We start from the raw sequence: 22,934 nt of genomic DNA, 5'->3' as shown, positions 1-22,934 counted from the left end.
TGTGAGGGCTGATTTCCCGCAGACATCATTGTTATGATGGCTCATTTAATCAAACTGTTTAATTGCTCCGGTAATCACTATCATCATCACAGGTACTCAATCATTCATCATTTTGGAGGGGTTTATTGACCTCTGGAGCTCATTCCCTGCGCCTATTAAAATCAGGCCAAATATCTATAACTACCCTTTGAGTCATTTTCTTAAAGAAAAAGGAAAAAAAAAAAAAGAGACAAACCCCGAAACAAAACCTCAAAACCTTAAAACCATCGTCATCGTGACGAAAAGCAGAACAAACCCAAACAAAACCTATCTGAACAAATTTATTTTTTTTCCCCTGACGTGTATTTTTAAAAGCCATCTATGTATGAGGCCACATTCACAACTGGGTACATAATCATTGATAAATCCCACTATTAACGGGATAGTCTGTTTTAGATTTTATGTGCAGGGGACCGTGAACGACGGTGGGGGTTGGGGAGGACAAAACTGCAGCAATCGATAGTTTGACCATCGCTCCTCCCCTAAACTTCACGCTTCCCCCATGATTGATGATCCTGGGTAGCTTTGGTAATTGACTGTTCTGAGGTAAGGCATGGTTTAGCTCCAGCAAAGCGATTGGGCGAGAGAAACACACCAAAATTAACGCGTGTGTGTGCGTGCGTGTGTGTGTGTGCGTGTGTGTTTGGAAAAGTTCATTTGGTGCTCAAGGGTGGGGGGTGCATCATCTCACTTAATTTGCTAAATAACCCCACTGTAATTAGCACTACCATTAGAAGGCATTACCGAGCTAATACTTCAGCATACATTCCACAAGCGCAACGTCGATATACGGCAAAGTCCAGCAACCTACACACGTAAATACAGCGCTCACCGCCGGATCCGCTCAAAACGAACACGCAAACAAAACATCTACATAACATCTGGATCTCTCCTACAAAAGGCTGAGCATGACTTTGTTTTTAAGCCTTTTTCAAAGCCTGGCAGTCTAATCGCAAAACTAAAAGGGATTTCCCCCTCTTCCCCTCCGCCTCCCCCCACCACCCCCACCACTCTACCCCCCACCCCCCAAAAAGACATCCACAGCGTGCTTGATAGCAGCGATCACTTAATGAAGAGCGGTGCCAAACACGGTTTGAATGAGGTGTTCTCTTCGTGCCCTGGAAAATTAATTTTTAGAAAAGCATAATGAATTGTCAGAGGAAAGAAACCACGCTTGCAACATAACATGCTGGCGGAGACACGAGTACTTGGCCGGAGCAGGCTCGTTTCCCGGGGAAGATCAACTTTGCGCGGGCCCCCCCCCCACCCCCCCCCCCTCGCCCCCCCCCCCCCTTCTCCTCCCCCGTACACTGTAGCTCTCCGTGCCCCCGGACTCGCATACCGTTCGCGGCAACAGCGATAGCCGGAGATTTAAATAAATAATTCAGCGCACAAATCAGACGCTAAACATCGCGGTTAATCGGAAGGTATTTTGTTGCTAAAATAATCTAGCGCAAACCAACCCGGGGCTGGGCTTCTATCGCACTTTTCTTCTCGCTCTCTGCAGTTTTCCCCTGCCTCTCCCCCCTCTCGCACACACGCACTCTCTCTGTCCTTCCTCCCCTCCCTCCCTCGCTCCCTCCCTCCCTCCCTCGCTCCCTCCCTCCCTCCCTCTCTCTCGCACGCTCGCTCGCTCCTTCCTACACGCGTTGCTTCGCTCGGGGCAGGGGCTGCTGCGCGGCTCCCCCCGCGCCGCGCCGCGGCCGCCCTGCCGGCGCGCTGCGCATCACCGGCGCTCTGCCGGCTGGGGCGCCCCGCCGCCCCGCGCCCCACCGCCCCGCGCCCCGCCGCCGCCGCCGCCGCCGCCGCTCCCCGCCGCCGCCGCCGCCGCTCCCCGCCGCCGCTCCCCGCCGCCGCCGCCGCCGCCGCCGCGCTGCAGGACTGGCTATGGCCACCACTACTTCCGGGTTCCGTCACTTCATTCTCCCGCCGATCAGCGCTGCAAAACTGAGCCTCTTCTATAAGGCAGCCAGCAGCCAACCTGCCAACACTTACTGACACTCACTCATCTCAGAGAGCGAGGGAGAGAGGGAGACAAAATACCTACCGGGAGGAGGAAAAAAAAAAAAAAAAAAAAAAAGGAGAGAGGGGGAAGTCCGGGCTTTGCAAACTATTCAATTTTTCTTCGCATCTTTCCCCACCCCCCTTCACAGTACTTTAAAAAAAAAAAAAGCCAAAAAAAAAAAAAACCAAACCAACAAAAAACCAAAACAACCCTATAGCGATCCTAAAAGGCAAAACCCGAGCGCGGAGTTACTGGAAGAAGAAACCGGGGTTAAAAAGATTCCTCCTCTCTTCTTCATCATCATCAACCATCATTCATTCACTACCTTGACATTCCCTGGCTTTGATTGACAGCTGGAGTGGCAAAAAGCCATGAGACACGACAGTTTGGTTACATGTGGGTTGCTGACGGGCCGATCGTAACCTTCAGTTTGGGGGCTTGACAATTTTTTTTATTTTTTTTTTTTCGTAGAGAAAGAAAAAAGGAAAAAAGAGAGAGAGAAAAAGGAAAGAGAGAGAAAAAAGAAGAAAACACAGAAACTCATCGTGGTTCTTGACTGATTTTTATATATTGTTGTTGTTATTGTTGTTGTTATTATTATTTACCCATATTGGAGGATAGGAGAAGTCTATAAGTGGGTTGCAAAAAAAAAAAAAAAAAGGAATCTTCTTCACTCTAAATCACTTTCTTTGCTGGACTGGGATATTAAATATACGACACATCCAGGAGTTTATTGGAGCGCAGACTGATGGCGCAAAGGGTAGGTTTAAATCTCCAACACTTACCTATATATAAATCCTCTCTTAAGAGGGGCCTGTCCGATTTGCTCTCCTCTGTTGCTGATGATGATGGCGGCCACTATTAAAAAATAGCAGCAAAAATTATTCACTAGCTTTTTGTGTGTGTGCGTGAGTGTCTCTCTGTGTGTGTCTCTCTCTGCAATTGTTCCACGCTTTTTTCCTCTCTAGCTTTTCCCCCAGCAGCGCGATTTCCCTGCTCTCTGCCTGCTCAGTAGCACGGGTTTCACAGGGGAAAGCTTACTGCTGCTGCTGCTGCTGCCGTCGTTACTGCCGCTGCCTAGGAAAGACTAAGAAATACATATGTGTGTCTATGTATATACGAACGTATATATATGTATACACATATAGTAGCTGCTTTTTTTTTTTTTTTTTTTTTTGTCTCTGGCTTTGACAAGGACAAGGGGAATTGCTACTAAATAATGTTTCTGGTAACTTTCAGATTATTTCCCCCTTTATCTTCCCCCCCTCCCCTGATGCACCCTACCTTTCCTCTCTCCTTCCCAATGTTGATTTATTTATACAGTTGCTTTTGATTCTGCTTGTTTATTCATTTATATTTTTTTTTTGTCCTTCCTTTCTAATGCAGAGTAACTCTAGTTTCTCTCCTCCGTTTCCTTCCTTTTCATCCCCGTTTCCTTGTTAGGGTTTCTCCTGCCCGTGCTGAAGAGGACCATCTCCCCCCCGCACACACAGGCAGGCACACACACTTTCCCCCTTTACCTCTCCCCGCACCCCCACTCCTCCCTCAGCCTCTCCAGCCTCTGCTCCCGATCCCAGTTGATTTCATTTTGCACATTTCTCTCTCTGTTGTGGCTGTTCTTGTTTTGTTTTGCTCTGTTTGTGTCTGTCCGGGTGCTTTACTCTCTTCTGACTTTTGTTGTTGTTGTTTGTTTGTTTTTTTTATTCCCCCTCTTTCTTTCTCTCTCTCTCTCTCTCTCTCTCCCCCCCCCCCCTCCCCCCCTCTCTCCCTCTCTCTCTCCCTCTTTCTCTTTCTTTCTTCTCTTCCGGCCCGTTTTTTGACAGTACGATGAGCTGCCCCACTACGGCGGGATGGACGGAGTAGGGGTGCCGGCGTCCATGTACGGGGACCCCCACGCCCCCCGGCCGATCCCCCCGGTGCACCACCTCAACCATGGGCCGCCGCTACACGCCGGACAGCACTACGGCGCCCACGCCCCGCACCCCAATGTCATGCCGGCCAGCATGGGCTCCGCTGTCAACGACGCCCTGAAGCGGGACAAGGATGCGATTTACGGGTAGGTGCCGCCGGGCCGCCCGGCGCCATGGCCCGGCTCCGCAGCGCCGGTGCCCGCGGAGTGGCGAGGGCAGGAGCGGGGCGGGCGGGCGGCGGGGGCTCCCGCGGGGCCGCGGTGGCGGGCGGCGGCGAGCCGAGCCCCGGAGCGGCGCGGGGGGGAAGCCCCGGCGGCAGGGCGGTGGCTGGTAGCCCCCAGCCGCCCGCCCCGGAGGGAGAGAGCTGGCACTGCTACCGCTGGCAATTTCAGGGCGAGTGCAATCCCAGCCTGACTCTTAGCTGAGGTGCCAGCACCCACGGGTCCTGGAAAAAGAGACCTCTCGGGAGAGAGAGTGGGCTGGGGGGAGGTGTTGTTGCCTTGTCTTTCTTTTTTCTTTTTATTTTCTTCCTCTCCCCCCCCCCCCACCTTTTTTTATTTTTTTTTGTCTTTCTCGGAAAGGCCCCAGTTAGGAGTTCAGACAAGAGAGGTAGCTCTCATTGCTCTGGATTTGAGTAGGAGAAGTGTTGTTCTGGTGTTCTCCACCGTACCATAATAACACTCTTCCAACACTGTAAATAAAGAGCTATTCACATCGCGGAAGGTAGTAAGAATAAAAGGGATTCGCTTCTCGCAAGCTCCTCTTCCATGAGACGGAAGAAATAAACACACTGGGGGCACTGAGCTGAGTTTTGTATTTAGGAAAGAAAGAACATGAGGAAAAAGAAACATGTACCCAACGAAACTCGAGCCTGTGCCAGGGCATTGCTTAGGGGGAATGACACCGATTCCCTTCAGTGCCTTTTAGAAAAAATACTAAATGATCCTAAAAGGAGAGATAGAAGCATCTATGACAGAGTGCGGGGCCTTGATCAGGCACGGGGAGGGAAAAGAGACAAATGCATGCTTACTACTTAGCACGCAGATAATTTTTTTTTTCTGACTACACCAACTATGGGAAAATATTTCGCGAAGTGCTCCCTCCCTCCGCCCCCTCCCCAGCTCACTTATCTGGACAGCTGGTATTTTACTTGGGTGTGCTTCCTAAGCCAGGAAACTTCACCACATTTTTGTTAGCAGGCCCCTTGAAAAATAAAATTACGTATTAAGTAGTTTGCAGTTGCCTAGCCGTGCTTCTCATTTTAGGTCATAGCTGGAGGGTAGGGATGGGATCTTTCAGGTTTCGTGTTATTTTAAGCTGTGGCGAAAAGTGTAAGATTCCCAGCTGAGCTGCTGCCTGCGTGAGCGTGTTTGGTGCCTTGTGCGTTTGGAGGAGAGGTCACTTTTGTCCTCATCTCTGGGGACTGCACGGGGGATGCGGCTCGGGCATTGCAGTTTCAAAAGGGGAAAAAAAAACCCAAACAACCCACAACACCAAAATCCGCGTGCTCATTTCAAAATGTTGTTCTCCCCTGCTCTGCCCGAAGCAATTCTGCGCGGCTGCGGAGTGTGGCTGTGTCCATGTCTGTGTGTCCGTGTATTTAAAGAGAAAAAAAAAATACTTGTTGATTAGAGCTCTTCTTTCCCCCTCTCCCCCACCCCCACCCCCACCCCTCTCTTTGTGTGCCACTGCCCGGTAGGCACCCGTTGTTCCCCCTCTTAGCTCTGGTCTTTGAGAAGTGCGAGCTGGCGACCTGCACGCCCCGGGAGCCCGGCGTGGCCGGCGGGGACGTCTGCTCCTCCGACTCCTTCAACGAGGACATCGCCGTCTTCGCCAAACAGGTCCAGCACCTCTCCCCCCCCCCCCGCCCCCGGCCCTTCCCAGCACTCCGCCACCTCCTCAGCTCCTCGACCCACACGGCCGGGCACTCACAGGGGGCAGCCCCCCTCCGTCCCCCCCCCCCCCAATCCCCCCCCAACGCCCCCTCTCCGTCCGTCGGGGGTGGGAGGGAGCGGCAGGGGTGCTCGCTGTCGGCCCGGCTGTCCCTGACCCTCCTCGGCCGGGAGCCCCTCCGCGCCGTCGGGCCGAGACTCCTTGGCCCTCGCCCTCCCGCATTAATGAAAAGGAAATGTAACAGTGGCCGAGTTTTGGAGGCAGAGGGAGCGGGAGAAAGGCAGGAGATCAAAAAGAGAGGGCTCCTGTGGCAGGGGCGGCCGGCTCGGGGCTGGCAGGAGCGGAGCGGGCTCCTGCTCACCCACGCTGGGAAACTCCGGCGCGTCCACCCGGATTGTGAACTGACCTGCACCGGCCGGTTTGATCACAGGGCTTCCCCACCCCACCCCCCCACCCCCACCCCCCGCCTCCCCTCTCTCTCGAGAGATTCGGTTACAGGGCTGAGAAGCTGTAATTCACGCCGCTTTTCCTTCGTCTTGCAGGTCCGCGCTGAAAAACCACTTTTCTCTTCAAATCCAGAGTTGGACAATTTGGTAAGGCCTGCTCACCCGCTCTGACCCGCTCCTCTCTTGCCCTTCCCGACCCCACCGGCATCTGCCGGGCAAGCGCCCTCCGCCGTCCGGGGCGGCGGAGCAGGCGGCTGCCGGCCCAGGCACCCGGGCTGCGCGGGCAGGGGATGGGGGAGAGCAGGGAGGCTGGAAAGCTACTGTCAAGCAAGAGGCTTCAAAGAGCTGCACTTTTTAAGTGAGCCAGGGCAAGCTCTCGAGCCCCAGTGCATTGCAAAGCTGTGTTTGAAAGCCACGGGAAGCTAAAGTGAAGGAAATAACTGCTTAAGAAGAGAGAGCTGGAGATTTCTAACGTAATTCTTTTGCTAATGTGAACGATTTCAATATTCAAAGCGCCTAAATCTACTTGTAAAGAAGATGCCAAACTATTCATCCCCCCCCTCCTCCCCTTTCTCCCGCGGGCGGTGGGGGGGGGGGGGGAGGGTGGGAGCGCGCGTGTGACTCCTCTGCGGACCCTCGGAGATGCGGGCCGGGATGATGAGAGGGAGCGAGGAAAAGAGGAAGAGGTTTTCTCCAAGACCGCGGCAATAAAGCGCTAATCACCGCTTCTGGTATAAATATGATAAAAATCAAGTGCTTAGGTTAAAGTTGATCAAAATTGTTCAAGCGTGACCAATGAGCTAAAATCCTGGATAATGACTGCCCGCCCTGACAGCCCCTTTCTCCCACTCGGGCCCACAGCTCTGCACAGCCCCCCGTGCTCCTGTCTCCCACGTAACCCCTTGCTCAAAACTTTCTTGCAGATGATTCAAGCAATACAAGTACTAAGGTTTCACCTTTTGGAATTAGAAAAGGTAAGAGCCACGGAGCTGGGTGGGGGGCACGACATCCTCTCCCTTTTCCCCCCGCCCCTCCCCTTCTTGACCGCTTGGGATGACTTGTAAACATGGCCAGAGGAGACAGGGGAAACGCAGCGTGATACTATAACCTGTGCCATCAGAGCATGTGACACCCGACAGCCATGCCCAGCCCATTATTATTATTATTATTATTATTATTATTATTATTATTATTATTATTATTATTATTATTATTATTATTTCAGTTTTCAGTGTCATATCAACCGAGTCATTAAATATATATTATCAAATCCTTTCTATCTTTCTCATCCCTGCTCTCCCTCAGCAGAAGCTCCTTTCCCGACTAGGAAGTAACGTGTTTAACAAAAAGAGAAATGAAAGCGCTCCTGCCTTTCTCCAACTCTGGCAGGCATATTAACCCCAAGCGAGTATGAAATGTTTGGAAGAGGCAAGGGGGCCCCTGCGCGGCGTGGGGAGGGGGCTGTGCCCTGGGACGAGGACGGTTCTTCCCACAGCCTCAGCGAGCAGCTTCGTTTTACTTCCCCCGGCCACTTAAACACCACCACCCCACCACCACTACCACCACCACCCCCCTTTTTTTTTTTTCTTAGCCCCGGTTTAAACCGATCCCGTCCCGAGTGACTAGTTGTACCTGTCTGGGCTGTGTATGCTCCAGAGATACCGCCTGGGTCCAGCTCCCAGTGTTCTGATGTTATCGTCAAATCGGATTTTCCTCTGCACACCAGACTGAGCCCACTATCTATCTCTCTCTAACTTGTTGCTGCAGCAAGTCTCTAGAGAATAATATGCGCTGCAACAATTTCTCTATTGTTTCCTTGCCTTCAACTATTGTGCCCCTTAATTAGAGTTACTTGTGGAGTAGATCAGAGGGTTGTTCTTGCTACCAAAAAAAAAAAAAATTGCAATCCTATATTTGGCCATTATTGATACCATTACTTTTGTTACTGTTTTCAGGTTCATGAATTGTGCGATAACTTCTGCCATCGGTACATTAGTTGTTTGAAAGGAAAAATGCCAATAGACCTCGTTATTGATGAAAGGGATGGCAGCTCCAAATCAGACCACGAAGAACTCTCAGGATCTTCCACAAATTTAGCCGATCATGTAAGTCCTTCTGATTTCTTTATGGCGCTTTTTAAGACTTTAACCTGCTTAGAGGACCTGTCCCCGATCTCATTGTTTTGCTGCTGTTGTCTATTAGTATTCCCATTATTACTACTTTAACCTCTTGCAAGCTCGGGTCCCGTCTTTACACTTTCTCCCCCCTCGCTTTGTGAAGTTGTAGAAAGGCAAAAGGTTCCATCGGTTTCCATCTGTAAAGCAGCGAGATCGCAATGGTTTGTAAAGTTTCCTGGTCCGGGCGACTCGGAGAGCTAGCAGACTGTCGGTTTGATGTGGGAATCGGTGCTTTCTCTTCTTTGCCAACTCTGTAAGCGATGCAGCTATGTAAGGAAAGAGAGACAAGAAAGTTAGGGAGAAAGTTTGCTGATTTGCTCCCCCCCTTCCCCTCTCGTGGGGATGACAAGTGATGAGAATTATTGGCAATACTACATTGCATTAAAAAAAAGGCGGGGGGGGGGGGAGGTTAGCACATTAGAGTTTCCAATGCTTGTGCTTTATAGCAACTTATTGTCAGAATATGGACTTATTGCCAAACGCCTGAAGCATCTTCATAATAAAAGACAGTAACCTTGATGAAGCAATTATTAACAATGTATTACAGAAAGCTGGAGAGAATGATGATTGAGTAACCGTAGGTTAGCGGTTGATTTTAACACTTTAGGAGTTGGTGAATTAGTGTTATGTGTGTAGGACTGAACGTTGGTGTGCGTGGTAAGGAGAGTGCCTTTGTTTTTCCGGGTTTTGGAGCGGCTCTTGTGATCCTTCAAAAGATGTAGACGCGGAGAGACTTGGGGATGTGGAGGGAAAGATTGCAGCTGGTACCGCAGAAAAGGGGAGGAATAGCTCTGGTTAAAAAGAGTGGGTGTGAACTCCAGTTTATTTATAGGAACGCATCCCTGGGGGGGAAAGGGGTTTACACAGTTTTACTTTCAATTGAACTCATAATCTAAATGATACAGTCTAATATTTTAGCGGTTGAAATATTAATTTAACACCCGGTGTGAAGTTAACCATGCTTTCTGCACAGGCGCCTGCCTTTATTTCCCAGTGTGTTAAGAAGAGTAGCTGTAAGCCCAGGGAGAATGAGCTTTCTAGGAGCTTTTGTTTCCTTTGAAAACACGTTGTTTGTGTGTATATTTGATAATTACATTAGACCTGGACTGAAGCTGAATTGGGAGATAAAATAATAATAAATTCTTCTAAATGCCCCCCTTCTGGCACAGCTTAGTTCCAGAGCCCGGGAAATATTTTTGGACCCAAGCCTTAGCTTTCATTTTCTCATTTGTATTCGGTAAACATTGCAGGACAAGTTTTTTGCCGTGTTTTACATTTAAAATCCACTATTTTGAGACAACAAAAATGTACGCAGAGGTTCCTGAAAGTTTCTCTGGTTATCAGCTATCTCACACGTAGATAATAAACTCTATGAGGCATGACACTATTCAAAAAATATTTGTTTTATGGTATTGTACAACCCTAAATTTTTGTGCACAAGTATTCTGGGAGAATGCTAGAAAAGAAATTGAAATGAGTGGCAACCTGAAAGATATGGGGGTCATTGTGTATAATTCAGAACAACAGGGGGGGAAAAAAGGGCTGGGGGGGAAAAGAGTACATGTTTCTTCAGCACAGTTTCTTTATAAGAGTGTGTTTCAAGTGGAAGTGTAGAAATGGAGCATGCTTATGTTTATATTGAAGAGATTAGATAAACTAGCCTGTTTAGGGTTCTGGCAGATGGCGAATGCTTAAGCCAATTTGCAGTGCTCCATTATAATATTTAAATTCACACACAATGATAGGACAGAGGTGGAGGGGGTTAGCATTTTGATAATTTGATAACTATTATCTTTCCTAAGAAGAATCTCCTCTTGCTTTTGTGGCCCAAAAAACAAACTCAAATAAATATGACAACCCATTTATCTTGCACCCGTTAGGGTTTACCACTTCATTGGGTATTATAATTTAAAGCCTTTTATTTCCTGGAGATTTGAGCTATAACATTTTTACTTTAGCCCCCTGCTATTTGTTTTGAAAGGAAGCAATAATTTGTGCAACCAGAACACCAACTGGGAAATGAAGAGTTGTATCACATAGTTACATTTTATTCATGCGTTTTGGGAAATGTGTCTCCTTATTGGATTTTTTTTTCTTTGTATATTAGCTTGTTTTCCCAACAAAACTTTAACACTCTTTTATAGCTTAGTCAAACTACCGTGTGTGTGTACATTTATATTTGCACCGTACAGGGCTCCAGCAGGAAGAAATCCACTTTTATTCATAAAGAAGGAAAAGCTTAAAAAAATGGCTAATATAAACACGCAAGACTATCAAAAAACGAGCTATCATTTGTGAGCATCTACCTGGAAATGTAGTAGTTCAAGCATGTAAATTTGTCCAATTTGACTCTCCAGGTTTATTTTTTCATTTGCTTTGATATGCATATTTAATATATAGCCTCAGGCTAGATCTCATTTGGTGAAAGTTGGTGCAGGGGTGATGATGAGCCACTTCAGAAGGACAGAGACAGCATGTTGTTTCCTCTGTTTTATGTATTGGCCCACTATTCTGATCCATGGGTCTTCCCATCATGGTTTTATTTGCACATGAAATACCGGGAGCATTTCAACTGATTGGCTATGAATAATGATAGCCAAAAAGAAGTGTAGTTTAATTTGTTGTGTGCCAAGGTTTCTCTTGTGAAGGTGACAGTTTGTGACAGCTGTTTGACACCCCCAAAATCCATACACCTCTATTCTTATTAAGTGGTATAAAGCTACACTGGGCATGTTTAATGTCAGTGCTAGGGGTGGTAGCGGTGACAGTGGCACTGCTGAACTAGGAACCGAAGCAGCTCTCGGTTTTACTCCTTTGCTGGACCTGAGAGCGGGCGTGAAGGGAAAGTAACAGAAAGAACTTTGGGATTAGCCCAGTTTTACCATAAGACTTTAAACGGGGTACTCCGATAGCGCACCGTTTCCCGTTTCCAAATCTACTGCTCTACTATGTGTGTAACTTAATTGGAAACGAGAAACAAAACCAACAAAGGAATAAACTCTTCAGGGACATACCTGTGCTGGAAAAAGGAGACAGCTGTAAGCGGTTGTGTTATACGTGTTTGGTAATAAATGTGTTTATCGAATTTTATTTCAGTGTGCTATTAACTGTTATGTAATACAGTAAGTGTAAAGGGTCCAGGGACTTGGTAGATCAAATAGTGCAGCGCTGGCCACAAGAAGCTGAAACTTTTGTTATTACTCTGCTGTGTTTAGTAAATATAACAGCCCATAATTAGTGTTTGAATTTTTAACACCCTCATATTTTTTTATTGCTCTGAGGTATTAGCTGTAGATGGGAAGAAGGTAATTACAGCTATGCCCTGGCTGAACCAGATCAGTTAGTGAAAAAAGAAAAAAGAAAAGAATAGAAAAGAGGAAAGAAACCTTTCCAGCTGCAGTTCAAGTTGAGTCTCCCAGCACAGACAATCTATTATTGTTCAACACATTCCCAGTCCTATCCTGCATTCTGTGTTCAGCCTTTAGATTACCAACAAATATTTTCTTCCCCGCACCCTCCCTTCGAGCTATTCAAATTTGAAATTCTTGCAAAATTTGGAGATTTCAAAACTTTTTATGAGCATAGGATAACATTTTGCATTTTAATTACGTTTCTTTCATACCTGGCTTCACCTGGTGCCACACAATTCTTTAGCACAAACCTACTTTGAAGCCTAGTTGCCTCTCCTTCTGCTGGCCTTTGTGGGAACAGGATCAGGGCCTTAGTCTTTTTGATATTTGTTTATATGTTCTAGTCAATTTGCAGCTGAGAGGTAATAATATACAGATCATAATTTATAAAATATAATTAAAACCGGGTAGAAATATGCTTACATCTCTTTTTTACACAAGGACTGTTGACAGATTAGAAATCCGATGCCTTAGCTGTAGAAGAGAAATATTAGTCTGAATATTAAACCTTTCAGCTCTCAAATGAGGACATACTTTCATTTCGTACTTTTGGACATCCAGACATATTACATTTCTTTAACATCTCTTCTCTAAAAATGGTCTGTGCAAATTCCTGGCATCTTGCAGGTGAGAAGAAAATTAAAAATAGGGCAATATACATCTGTTCCAGTTATATTATTAAACCTGTAGGTACGATTCCAGTGAGCAATGAGGAAATAATTGGGGTCCTGATGCTGCAGTCTCCAGGTACATCACACTTTGATGGACTTCAGTGTGAGTTTTGAGCATGCCAGAAACGCAGGATCAGACCCCAATGTTTGTAGTGTCTCAGAACAGAAACGAAGTAGCTAACTGCAACAATAATAAGGAAACTTTCTTTCTTTAATAACCAATATTTCTTAGTATGTGGCTTAAGACTTCAGACATTATAGTAGACCCTGTGTTGTCTGAAGGGGCAAGGAGTATCAGGAACTCCACAAGACTGTAGAGAATGCTGCGTATTTCCTCTTTTTGATGGGCCAAGGTACTCTGCAGTCAAGGGTAATCTACAGGTCAAATTTGAGTGTTTTAAATTTAAACTGGGTTCTCTCAAACTGAAGCGATAATGTATTTCATTATCTATTTGATGTTCCCTCTTTGGTTTGAGTTGTCTATCAGTCTAGGTTAAGTGTAGCCACACAGAATGATGTAGGTGAACAATTAAAAAAAACAAACCTCTGATTTTTCAAGTCTCAGTTCCCTGCTGACAGGTGGATTAGATGTCTGATTTCAATCTTAATTGAAAAATACAAAGCATGCTGCTTTTCAGAACGTTGCCACATTCTAGGAGTGTCAAAAATTCCTCGTGACCCTTTCCTCAAATGCAAAATCAAGGGACAAGAATTGTACATATAGGCACATATATGCACATATGTTGACAAGTCTCTGATAGATCATGATGCTTTGTGCTTGTGCTTAAACTGGGTAATTCTCATACAAAAGTCTTATCTTAATAAATATACATATCTAAAAATAAACCCTTAGCAATATCAGGAGAAGTCTTTTTGTTTTTAGAAAACACATATCGTGTTGAATTAGAGTTTTTCGTGGCTCATTTACTTAACAAAAGTTTCTTATTGTGTAAGTTTATTATTACTGCATTCCACAACATCCTCTAAGATACCAAACTGAACTTTACGCATACAGAACATACAACATATGCATACAACACAGATGCACACACAGAAACACATGTGCATGTATGTTACCTGTTTCTAGGTCTGGCACAGTGTATTGTCTTTTGATATGCTGTGGTACCTAGACACACATTTTTGTGGTATCAATCATGTCATTTGTTTCACAGTGTCTACAAGTGATACTTGTAAGAACAAGGTGAGCAGGAGTTGGCTTGTATTTGGGGTGTGGGGGGTGTGTGCATTCCGTATCAGTAGTTTAGTTCAGCTTTGTGTTCATGAAATTCATTTACCAGAGCAACCTCCAGACCTTTGAGCCCAACCATTTTCACAAAGAACAAGGTCTTATAGCCGTTGTCTCTCTTTTATGAGAGTAAGCTGTGTCTTATTTGTTCCCCCAAGATCAATGGTTTTGTCCATTTCATCTGATAAAAGGTAAGGGCCTTGTCCCATTACAGTTGTATACTTAAAACTTCAGGTAACGTCTGTGAGCCAAATCCTGCTTGGCTTACTCACGTGGGTATCAGCTGGCCTTCATTGATTTTACTTCCCAGTTATAAATAAGAAGCAAATTCCTTATGGTTAATTAAGTCTTTAATATCACCTTAAAAAGCAGCATGAGATCAGAATCAGCCCTAGCAGGACTAGACACACTCACAAAAAATTAGCCAGACTTTGCCCAGTGGAAATTCTGGGCATACAAAATAAGAATTGTGGTTTAACAGCAGGTTACCTTATATCAAAATTCTCTGTTAAAACATCTCTGCTCAAAAAACCCTGTAGCAGTTAAAAACTCTTACAGTTTCCACCAGATTTGCAGCATCGACAAAAGAGTAACGCGTCAGATTTGCTTTGTATACCAGGAGACTCTTGTCTTTTCTCTTGCTCTTTTCTAGATTTAGCAAAATCCAATGGTGATGCTAAATCAATTTTTTTTTTTAACTTTCAAGGGAAAATACACTGGCAAAATTGTGTTTTCTAGGGAAGGCTGTGTGTGTAAATGAGAAACAGTGGATAGCAGCGGAGTGATCTCCTGTGGCCCTGCTAGTACAAGCTTTCCCCATATTGTCTCCTGCTTTTATATTAATTACAACTTGCATTATCAGCTGCGAGTCTGTAGCCCAGCAAATAGAAAATACTGCCCCTGGAGACCTAGCTTCTTGTATCTATTTTCCATCTCCTTCTATTGTGCTCTACTCAGTATTCACTGCTTTTCTCCTGGTAACACTGCTCTTTAACACAATTAGGTAAGAGCAAGAGGAGCACCATATTTGACTCCCAATTATTAAAACTACTGGGAATAGATACATGTGTGCTGTTTACCTTCTACTGTATCTGGCATTAGTTTAGGTCACATGTGTGTGAAAATTTTATAATACACACACGTAGACAAAACAGGCAATTGCGTTTTGGCAGACACCATCCCCACTCTTCAATGTGTTTCTGCAAAGTATATTACTAACACTTGTGAGAAGATAGGAGAAGCCGTACTAACAGTTTGTGTAATTTATCTAAAGCTATCTGGTTTTCCGCTGTTTGTTTGGTTTTGGCTATTTGTTTTTTGTTGGTTTGGTTTGGTGGGATTTTTTACAGTCTCATACCTTACTACAAATTTCATTGAAATTAATAGAAAAATTGCCATTAATGTTAGTGGGCTTTAGATCAGGATCTCTCTAGATACCTAAACTGTACTGAGAAAGTGTTTCAAGTAAAATACACTCTGGATGTGTCATTGTGTGACTTTTTTTTGGGAGGGGGGGAAGACACACACAAACCAACTACTTATGATTTGGCATTTGGCCACTAAGTTGTTTGTGAGGGATGCAAAGTTGGAAACAGTCTAGTGGAGAAAAAGAGAAGTTCACTGACACATACAATGATCTTAGTCCACAGCAAAAGAAAGCTGCCTTTTTGTTAGGCTGGAAACTCCACCCCTAGAGTTATTTGTAATTTTTTTGTAATATGAAAGCCTGGCTATATGCCTCCCTTTCAAACTCTTGCAAAAGGAATTAAATTCCTACTGTCGCATCTTGTAAATATCCCATCTTATTATTTCTGTCCTTCAACAAAATTCTGCCAAATTGCTTCCTAAAGAAAACTGTGTCACAAGAAATACATTGAATTCCCAATCAATGCAGTCTGTCTTTCTAAAACAGGATCTACAAACTGAGGTCAGGAACAACTCAGCCCAGTAGAGACAGCAAGTGTTTTCAGCTGCGGGAAGTCTTATTCAGTGATCCTGTCCAAATCATTACGGTTTCGAAACAGAAAGGCCAGTCTAGCTTTTGAAATACTGTATGATAGGTTTTGGATGACATTTGCCTTAAAACATAGCTGAGTTGTTACCAGTTAATTATTGTAATTTTCATATGTGTGATAAGGAGCTCCAACAGCAGCCAGCTTAAGAGAGCCTGCAGTGCATAAAATTAACATAACTCACTGTGTTCCCTGAAAAGTTTAGCCTAGGTGAACATGTTGCAATTATTATATTTTCTAAAAGAAGGTTCCAGCCCGATGTTGTTGGAGGGCTAAACTCATGCTATGCTATTGTTTCTTTCCTTTTTCATGTATTTCTTCTAGCCCTTTATCTGATTACCATCCGGCAAACAGCTGACGCTAAGAGGCTGCAGAGGGCTGAAGAGCTCCTGTCTGCTGTTTGCCTTCAGCTTGAAGCTATTTGAGTGGCTTCCTAACTCAGAGATAAAAAGAGAAGCTCATAGGCACAACTGGGTTTTAATCCAGGCTGTAAAGAAACTTGCTCAGTTTTTGCATTTTATTTTCCATCTGAACTTTTTGCTAACCTTATTTTCAACTTTTTTTTTTTAATAACATCTGAGCTGATTGTACCTTTAAGTTAAGGCTGCTTTCTTTTTGTGTTTCTTTCCACCCGGCTCTGTAAAATGATAATAAAATAATGTGTTTTGTTTTGTTGTGGTTTTTTAAAATTAAATATTAATTTCTGACACCTAATTAATGCGGCAGCCTCCATGACTACAAAAATACTGTTGCTTGGTGGGGCTTTTTTGTTGGGTTGTTTTGGGTTTTTTCTCCTATTGTGGTTCCCCATAAGGAAAAGTAGATCAGTCTTCTAGGTTGCGGAGGGGGTGGTGGATTAGTGCCATAAATGCTGTCGTGCTGTCTGTTGTGTTGATAGGTTAGGCGAATTTCAGATCCTGGCCTGTCTTCTGATTTTACTCATAGCTTCCTGCCATGGAACCACATACGTGGGTGCATGTGTGCATCTGTGTAAGGTGAAGGGGCTTTAGATCCTTCTTACCCTTTGGTCACCTAGGACTTTACTGGGAATCTTCTGAAGTCATGGGCTCTTCCCTTTGTCTCTGCTGGGTCAGCCCCCTTAGATTTATGTTACTGGGTGTTGTAGCAAGCCATTATTTGGCAGATCTATTTTATGTTGCTATAGAGCATGTGGTACTAATCAGAGCTAGGAGATTACTTTGAGATGTTTCAATATATATATTGGGACCTGATTCCAATCACACTTACACTGAATTTTACAATGGGTAAATCAGTTGGTTTTGTTGAACTTAGTCCTACTACACAGTGGGGTAGAAGAGGTCAGAATAAATCCTGCTCAAAGAATTTATCCAAACTTGTTGCTTTCTGTTTTCAGGACCTCCTTGTGATTTAATAGTCCGGTGTTGTTTCACAATGCAGATTTAAAGTGCAATAGAAACTAAAAAGCAGTATTTTTTTTGAGGGGATACTTTTTGCTTGTTTTGTTGTCGAATTATTATAATGCACTTGATTTAAGCTGTCACATACAGGTGACAAGTATTGCAGGTCCAGCCCCTAGCCTGATCTGTTTCATGTGTTCTTGCTCTCTTTTTCTGCCAGAGGAAATTCCATCTCTTGCCTGCCTTCATGTGGTGCTGATAAAGCTCTTCCTGTACAGTAGAATTCCTGTTTTCCTTTAAGCAACAGCAGGGTATTGGGAATGATCAGGAAAGGGGAGGAGGACAGGAGGAGAATACACTCAACAAAGTAGCACTAAAATGTAACATTAAGTTTTCCTCCTTTATCCTTTTGAATAGCAGCCTCTCGCTCAGGGGAAGCCAATACTCAATAAATTAGAAAATCTCATGAGTTACGCGACTAAAGTACAGTAGTTGAGGTCCTACTTAGCCAAGTTTTGCAAAGTTCGTGTATCTGTCTTCTGCGTTCCCTTTTGTCATGTTTTATGCATAATAATGTTGAAAGAATTACATAAAAATCACTATACATGTTATTTTATATAATCACCTGGTGGTTATTCTTGACAATACTTGTAAGCGAACTGTTACAGCGATACATCTAGAAAGTATTTTGAAATGTGTCATATCAAGGTGGTGGTAGGGTGTGAGGAAACATCTTTCCTGGTGTATAATGTCTTTCAGAGAAAGCTTGTTTTCCCCTCTCACAACTCTGCATTTGCTTGAAGTTTTTCCAGCAGTCAAATGGGTGAGAGAGAGGGTAGGGTGCGAGGGCACACTCCTCTCCCATGCATGTTCTCCCCTACTTCTTGAAACAGTTTCCCTCCTCTTCCTCTCCCCTCCCACCTCTAGTCAGTCTGGAAAAAAAAAGTGAACGGAGATAGTTTGCAGGCCAACTGTCCTGATCCTAATGCCAACACCTAGTATCGTAAACTCTGCAGGTTGATGCTCTCCCTTGTGCCCCTCTGTTTAGCTCATTAAGATTTTTTTTTTTTCTCTCCCTTGAAATATTCTTCTGCAGTAGTATTCAGACAATTAAATCCAGACAACTCTTTGGAAAGCTTTTTTTTAAAAAAAAAAAAAAATCTGTCCTTTATTTTATTACGTAAAGCTGTGTACCTTCTCTGCTTGTCTTTGCTGAAGAATTATTACACTGTGCAAACAGTATTGGTGTTTGGTGCATTTCACAAATGCTAATGTGTATACTTTCCCCCCCTCTTCTCCTGGTTTTCTTTCTGTTCTTCATTTGCTATTGGAATGGGAACTGTGGAAAAAATTCCTTGGCACTCTGACACCAGAATCCTTCATCTTGGAGAGACCACGATGATGCAACCTCAACGCACTCGGCAGGCACACCGGGGCCCTCCAGTGGGGGCCACGCTTCCCAGAGCGGAGACAACAGCAGCGAGCAAGGTAAAAGGTCAAACATTTTCCCTCCGCAAAGTAGGCATGACTAAAATAACTGCAGCTTTTTTTATTATATCAGTACATCTGCCTTAGAGTAAACATGGAGTGGCAGACTTGCAGTATAATCAGCTGTAACTTAGGGAGACGGTATTTCCTTTTCCTAACCCACTTAGCTGCATTTTATTATTATTTCAAAGCAAAATATCTAATCTTCAAACAAGCTTTGTAATAACAATTGATTAGTTCTGCCAATTCCTTTACAAATTTGGTTATCTACAGTTTATTTTTGTGTGGTGCAAGTAAATATAATGACAGACATACTCTCCAGCTGTGATGCGGTCGTTTGAGCTGAGTTATAGATGGAAAATTTAACCTGTAGTTTTAGCTGGGAGAAAGACTCTTATTTGAAGTTATATGTGAAGTTATGAAGCCACTAAATGATATAAAGTAGAAGAAATACCCGAGTTGGACAGAAAAATGTTCCTTGCGATGTTTGCTTGTACGGACTTGTTTCTGCTTCTGAAAATCTGAATTTGGAATGGTAAATAGAGGTGTATCTGAACTGTAAAACCTCTGCTGGATCTATAGAGCAAAGCCTTCTCAAGGGTTCAGGAGGTCTGATTATTATTTCAGGGGTTTTTTTGTTTTATTTCCTACTGCTTTGCACCTTGTGTGTGGTCATCTGCATCCATGCTGAGTGAGTGTCAAAAGCTGTCATGCTGATATGATAGTGTTTTACAATTGTTCATTAGAAGTCTAAGTGACTCCAGAAGGTGTAAGAGTCAAGCTTCCAGTGCTAAAAGTTGGGTAAAGATGGTCTATTGTCATTCTTGGATCTTGTCTCAGATTTTTTTTTTTTTCCTAAGACCAAGGTTTAAGGTGGGGTCTGTTCTTGTTCTCCTTTGTAAACATGGTAAGCCTCAGCTAGTGAGATGTTATCCTCATGGGCTCTTATGATATGTTCCCTCCATCTTGTGCATCAGCAGCATTTTGCCACTGTGTTTCCCCATGTACCCAACTGACAGGTCTGCCATCCAACTGGCCACATGCAATCCTAAAACTGGAGAGGGAAGCAGCTTTTAGGGCTAGATCTGATGTGATGAGCCTCATGGTGCGGGCCACTTCCCACCATGATGTTCGCCAGGCTTAGGCGGAGGAGCAGATATGTGATTTCACATCCCTCACGTGGCCCAGTGCTTGGCACAGAGCTAGATCCCCTCGTCTGCCTCACGATCTGGTGTCATACCCATTGCAATCTGAGGAACTTGCAAAGTTTGTTTCTGGTAGAGTGGTTTGGGTTTGTCTCCTATTTGTATGAATTGTTTATACATTTGTAATCTTATTGCTGATAGAAAGCAGCCATGGCACAGGGTGTGATCCAACTCCAACATGAGTCACGTGGGATTATTTTCCATGCGGTTGGGTTGGAGCTGTGTGAGGCTCAGCATGAACTACTACAGTTTCAGCCGCAAATGAAAGGGAGAGCGTGGCTGCTAAGCAGCAAATTGGTCTTATGTCTATTAGGTGGCCATAGGCTTTACTGTTGATCAAACATTTACATTGTATATTGTGGCTAAAGTGCTTGGTGTAGCTGATCATCATTTGATAACTTTGGAACGATTTCCCTGAGTAATCTGCCACAGCGTGTTCATTCTACCTCTAAGTAAGAAATTTCCTCACACCTGTATCTCCACAGAGATAACCCCTCAGAAATTGCAAGAGTTTCTTCATGCAACCATACTCAGTGTAAAGAAATCCTTTGTATCAGCATCCAGGGATCTTGCATTTCTCTACTCTCTGATCCCTTGTCACATAACTTGGGGTGCTTGAGAAATATTGCTAAGCATAAGAAAAAGTAAGTGATAACTACACCAACTTCGCATTGGAGACAGGGAATTCTGGTAATCTATATGATTTCAACAAGCCTATTAGAATCCTTCCTGCAGAAAGGGAACAACTGCCGAAGGGCCAAATCAGTCACTAGTGCTGCCTGGTCTAGCAGGGTAAAACATCACCAGTATGCTTCCCTTTGTGCTCAGATGGGCTTTTTAAAGGGAAGCAGCCGTCCAGTGGCAAATCAGCATTCCACTCAGCTGCTGGCAGCTGAAAGATGTATGATCCTACAGCACCAGCAAAATTCCCATTGGAGACAGCTTTGGATTGCTCTCCCCCTCTCAACCCTGAGAAACGCTAAAGAGAAGACCTGTATTGAATTTTCCTTATGCTTTCTTGAGGAGGGCAGGGTTTACTTCATAACTGGTGAACTGGCAGTGAGTCAGTCCCAGGCAATGCCAAGATGGGTAGATGCCCTCTTGAGCTATTCTGGTGAGGTTACTTATATGGGTCAACTTCGTTTCCCTGTAGCTTTGTTAGGACCTTCCACAAATGCTGCTTCAAGTATTCCACTTGCCCCAATGGATTTCTTGGGAATGGGAACTCATTAGGGAGCCTTGGGTTACACTAGCAACTTAGAGTCTCCTTCACTGATGCCTGGTGGCAGTAGGCATTGATTTAAACTAGAGTCTGTCTCTTCTGGCTCCTGGGAGTGCTCTTTTCAGGGGTCTCTGCTTTTGCCTCGAGTCTGTGGTGTGCAACTTGTGATTTTTTTTTTTAGGGGGGAGACAGAAAGGAGTTGGTTGAGTGATGACATTATTTTTCAGACCTTCTCTGCATGAGGTAGATCTATTTATTATGCAGAAGAACCCATTCATAATTCTGGAAGTTAGAACCAATGAAAAAGGTGTAGGCATTTTGTCTGTTTATGGAGAATGGTCTCTCCATGAGAGTGCATGACTGCCCTTTGGTATCAAAAAGATTATTCTAGTCAATGTTTGGTATTATTAGAAACATGCTGGCATTGAAAGAGTTAAGGAAAGGGCCTTCAGGCAGTAAATGTCGAAAGATTATCCTAATTTTATTAGTGGTGAGTGTCTATGTTGTTCTTAACATGTCACCTCACTTGTTCAACAGAAAACTAAGCTATACAACATATTGATCATCTAGCAAACCAAAGTACTAGTGACCTGTAATCTACCAAGCATTTATTGACTTTATACCAGTTCAGGTCCACAAATGCAGATCAATGCAGTGTAATACTATTTCAGAGATTAGTAATTATGTAGCGGGTCCGATCAACTTTCCCCTTGCCCTGGAAAGAGTTAAGTATATCCAATAATAAAAATAAACCACTCTAAACATCTTACAAAGGAGAAAAAGAAGCAGCTGATTTAATGGTCTAATGAGGCCATCTTCCAGAGACTTGTTTTGTGTAGGGCTTGCTTTGACCTTTCGCTTTGCTCAGGAGCCCAACGCTTCATTTTTCACATTCTTGCAATTACGTTAACGCTTCAAGCATTTCTGACTCCAAGTCAGCTAGCAACACCAGGCATAACTCAACACTGTGAGTTTTTCTCCTCTCTGTAGATTCATTAACAGGTCACCGGGGTCCCAACTGAAATTTAAAACTGACTGGTTCTGTTGGGTTAGCTGAGTTATGGCAAGGGAGATGGCAGGAAAGGGGCTGAGAGAAGGGGAGAGGAGAGAGAAGACCATGGGGTTTTTGCCAGGGAATATATGTGGAAAAAAAAAAACCCTAAGTGGAAGATTAAAAGGTGTGTGCAGCTTTATCATCCACCCTTTTCTTTGGAGGGAAAAAAAAAAGACATCTGAAGGTCTTCTGGGGTATTGTGTTTTCCTTATTCTTCGTGAAACAAAGTGAAAATGGCCACTGCCTTTACATAGAGGGCTAAATGGCTTCTAGAATTCAGCATCCATTTGTACCACAGTGATGGATATGACGCTTCCAGACTTTAATTCCTATTTAATCTCTTTATGGGATATTTCAAATAATGAATATGGCAGATTATGCATGAAAAGTGGGAAATAAATCTTTTTAAGGTTTAAAAACATGTGGTCTACAGGAAAGCACCAGGGAATAGTTTCAGTTCCATATTTTATGACACCGGGATTGTATACCTGATTTGTCATATTCTTAGTTCAGTCGCTCAAAGGGCCTCATACAGCCAAGTCAGATGGAGGCTGTGTTTCTTCAGGACCTTTCAGGAAGTTCAACATCTTTTTAGGGTTTAGTCTGGGGTAATAAACTTAACCATAAGTGAGAAGCCTGAGACGAGATTTCTTCTAGGCTATAAAGCAGTAAAAATAATAAATGGTCATGATGTCCACTTTGTCTTACCCACGTAAGTGGTTCACTGGTGTGTGGTGGTTTTTTTGGTTAGGTGTCTCTTTGTGATGGAAATAATGC

At 44.2% G+C, this 22,934-nt stretch overlaps 1 protein-coding gene across 1 annotated transcript in view; it reads left to right on the top strand.

Moving 5' to 3' along the window:
• The first annotated feature begins 1,871 nt into the window (after positions 1-1,871).
• Positions 1,872-22,934, top strand: part of MEIS2 (Meis homeobox 2) — a 172,022-nt gene continuing 150,959 nt past the window's right edge. Inside the window, exons 1-7 of the mRNA XM_084263776.1 lie at positions 1,872-2,804; positions 3,868-4,100; positions 5,654-5,795; positions 6,390-6,440; positions 7,217-7,267; positions 8,249-8,398; positions 18,562-18,676. Coding sequence (XP_084119902.1) covers positions 2,793-2,804; positions 3,868-4,100; positions 5,654-5,795; positions 6,390-6,440; positions 7,217-7,267; positions 8,249-8,398; positions 18,562-18,676 — 754 coding nt within the window. The 5' untranslated portion in view covers positions 1,872-2,792. The remainder of the gene's footprint in view (positions 2,805-3,867; positions 4,101-5,653; positions 5,796-6,389; positions 6,441-7,216; positions 7,268-8,248; positions 8,399-18,561; positions 18,677-22,934) is intronic.

The sequence above is a fragment of the Gallinula chloropus genome, assembly GCF_964237585.1.
Source record: "Gallinula chloropus genome assembly, chromosome: 4".
Lineage (NCBI taxonomy): Eukaryota > Metazoa > Chordata > Aves > Gruiformes > Rallidae > Gallinula > Gallinula chloropus.
This window is presented reverse-complemented; position numbering and strand designations above follow the sequence as displayed.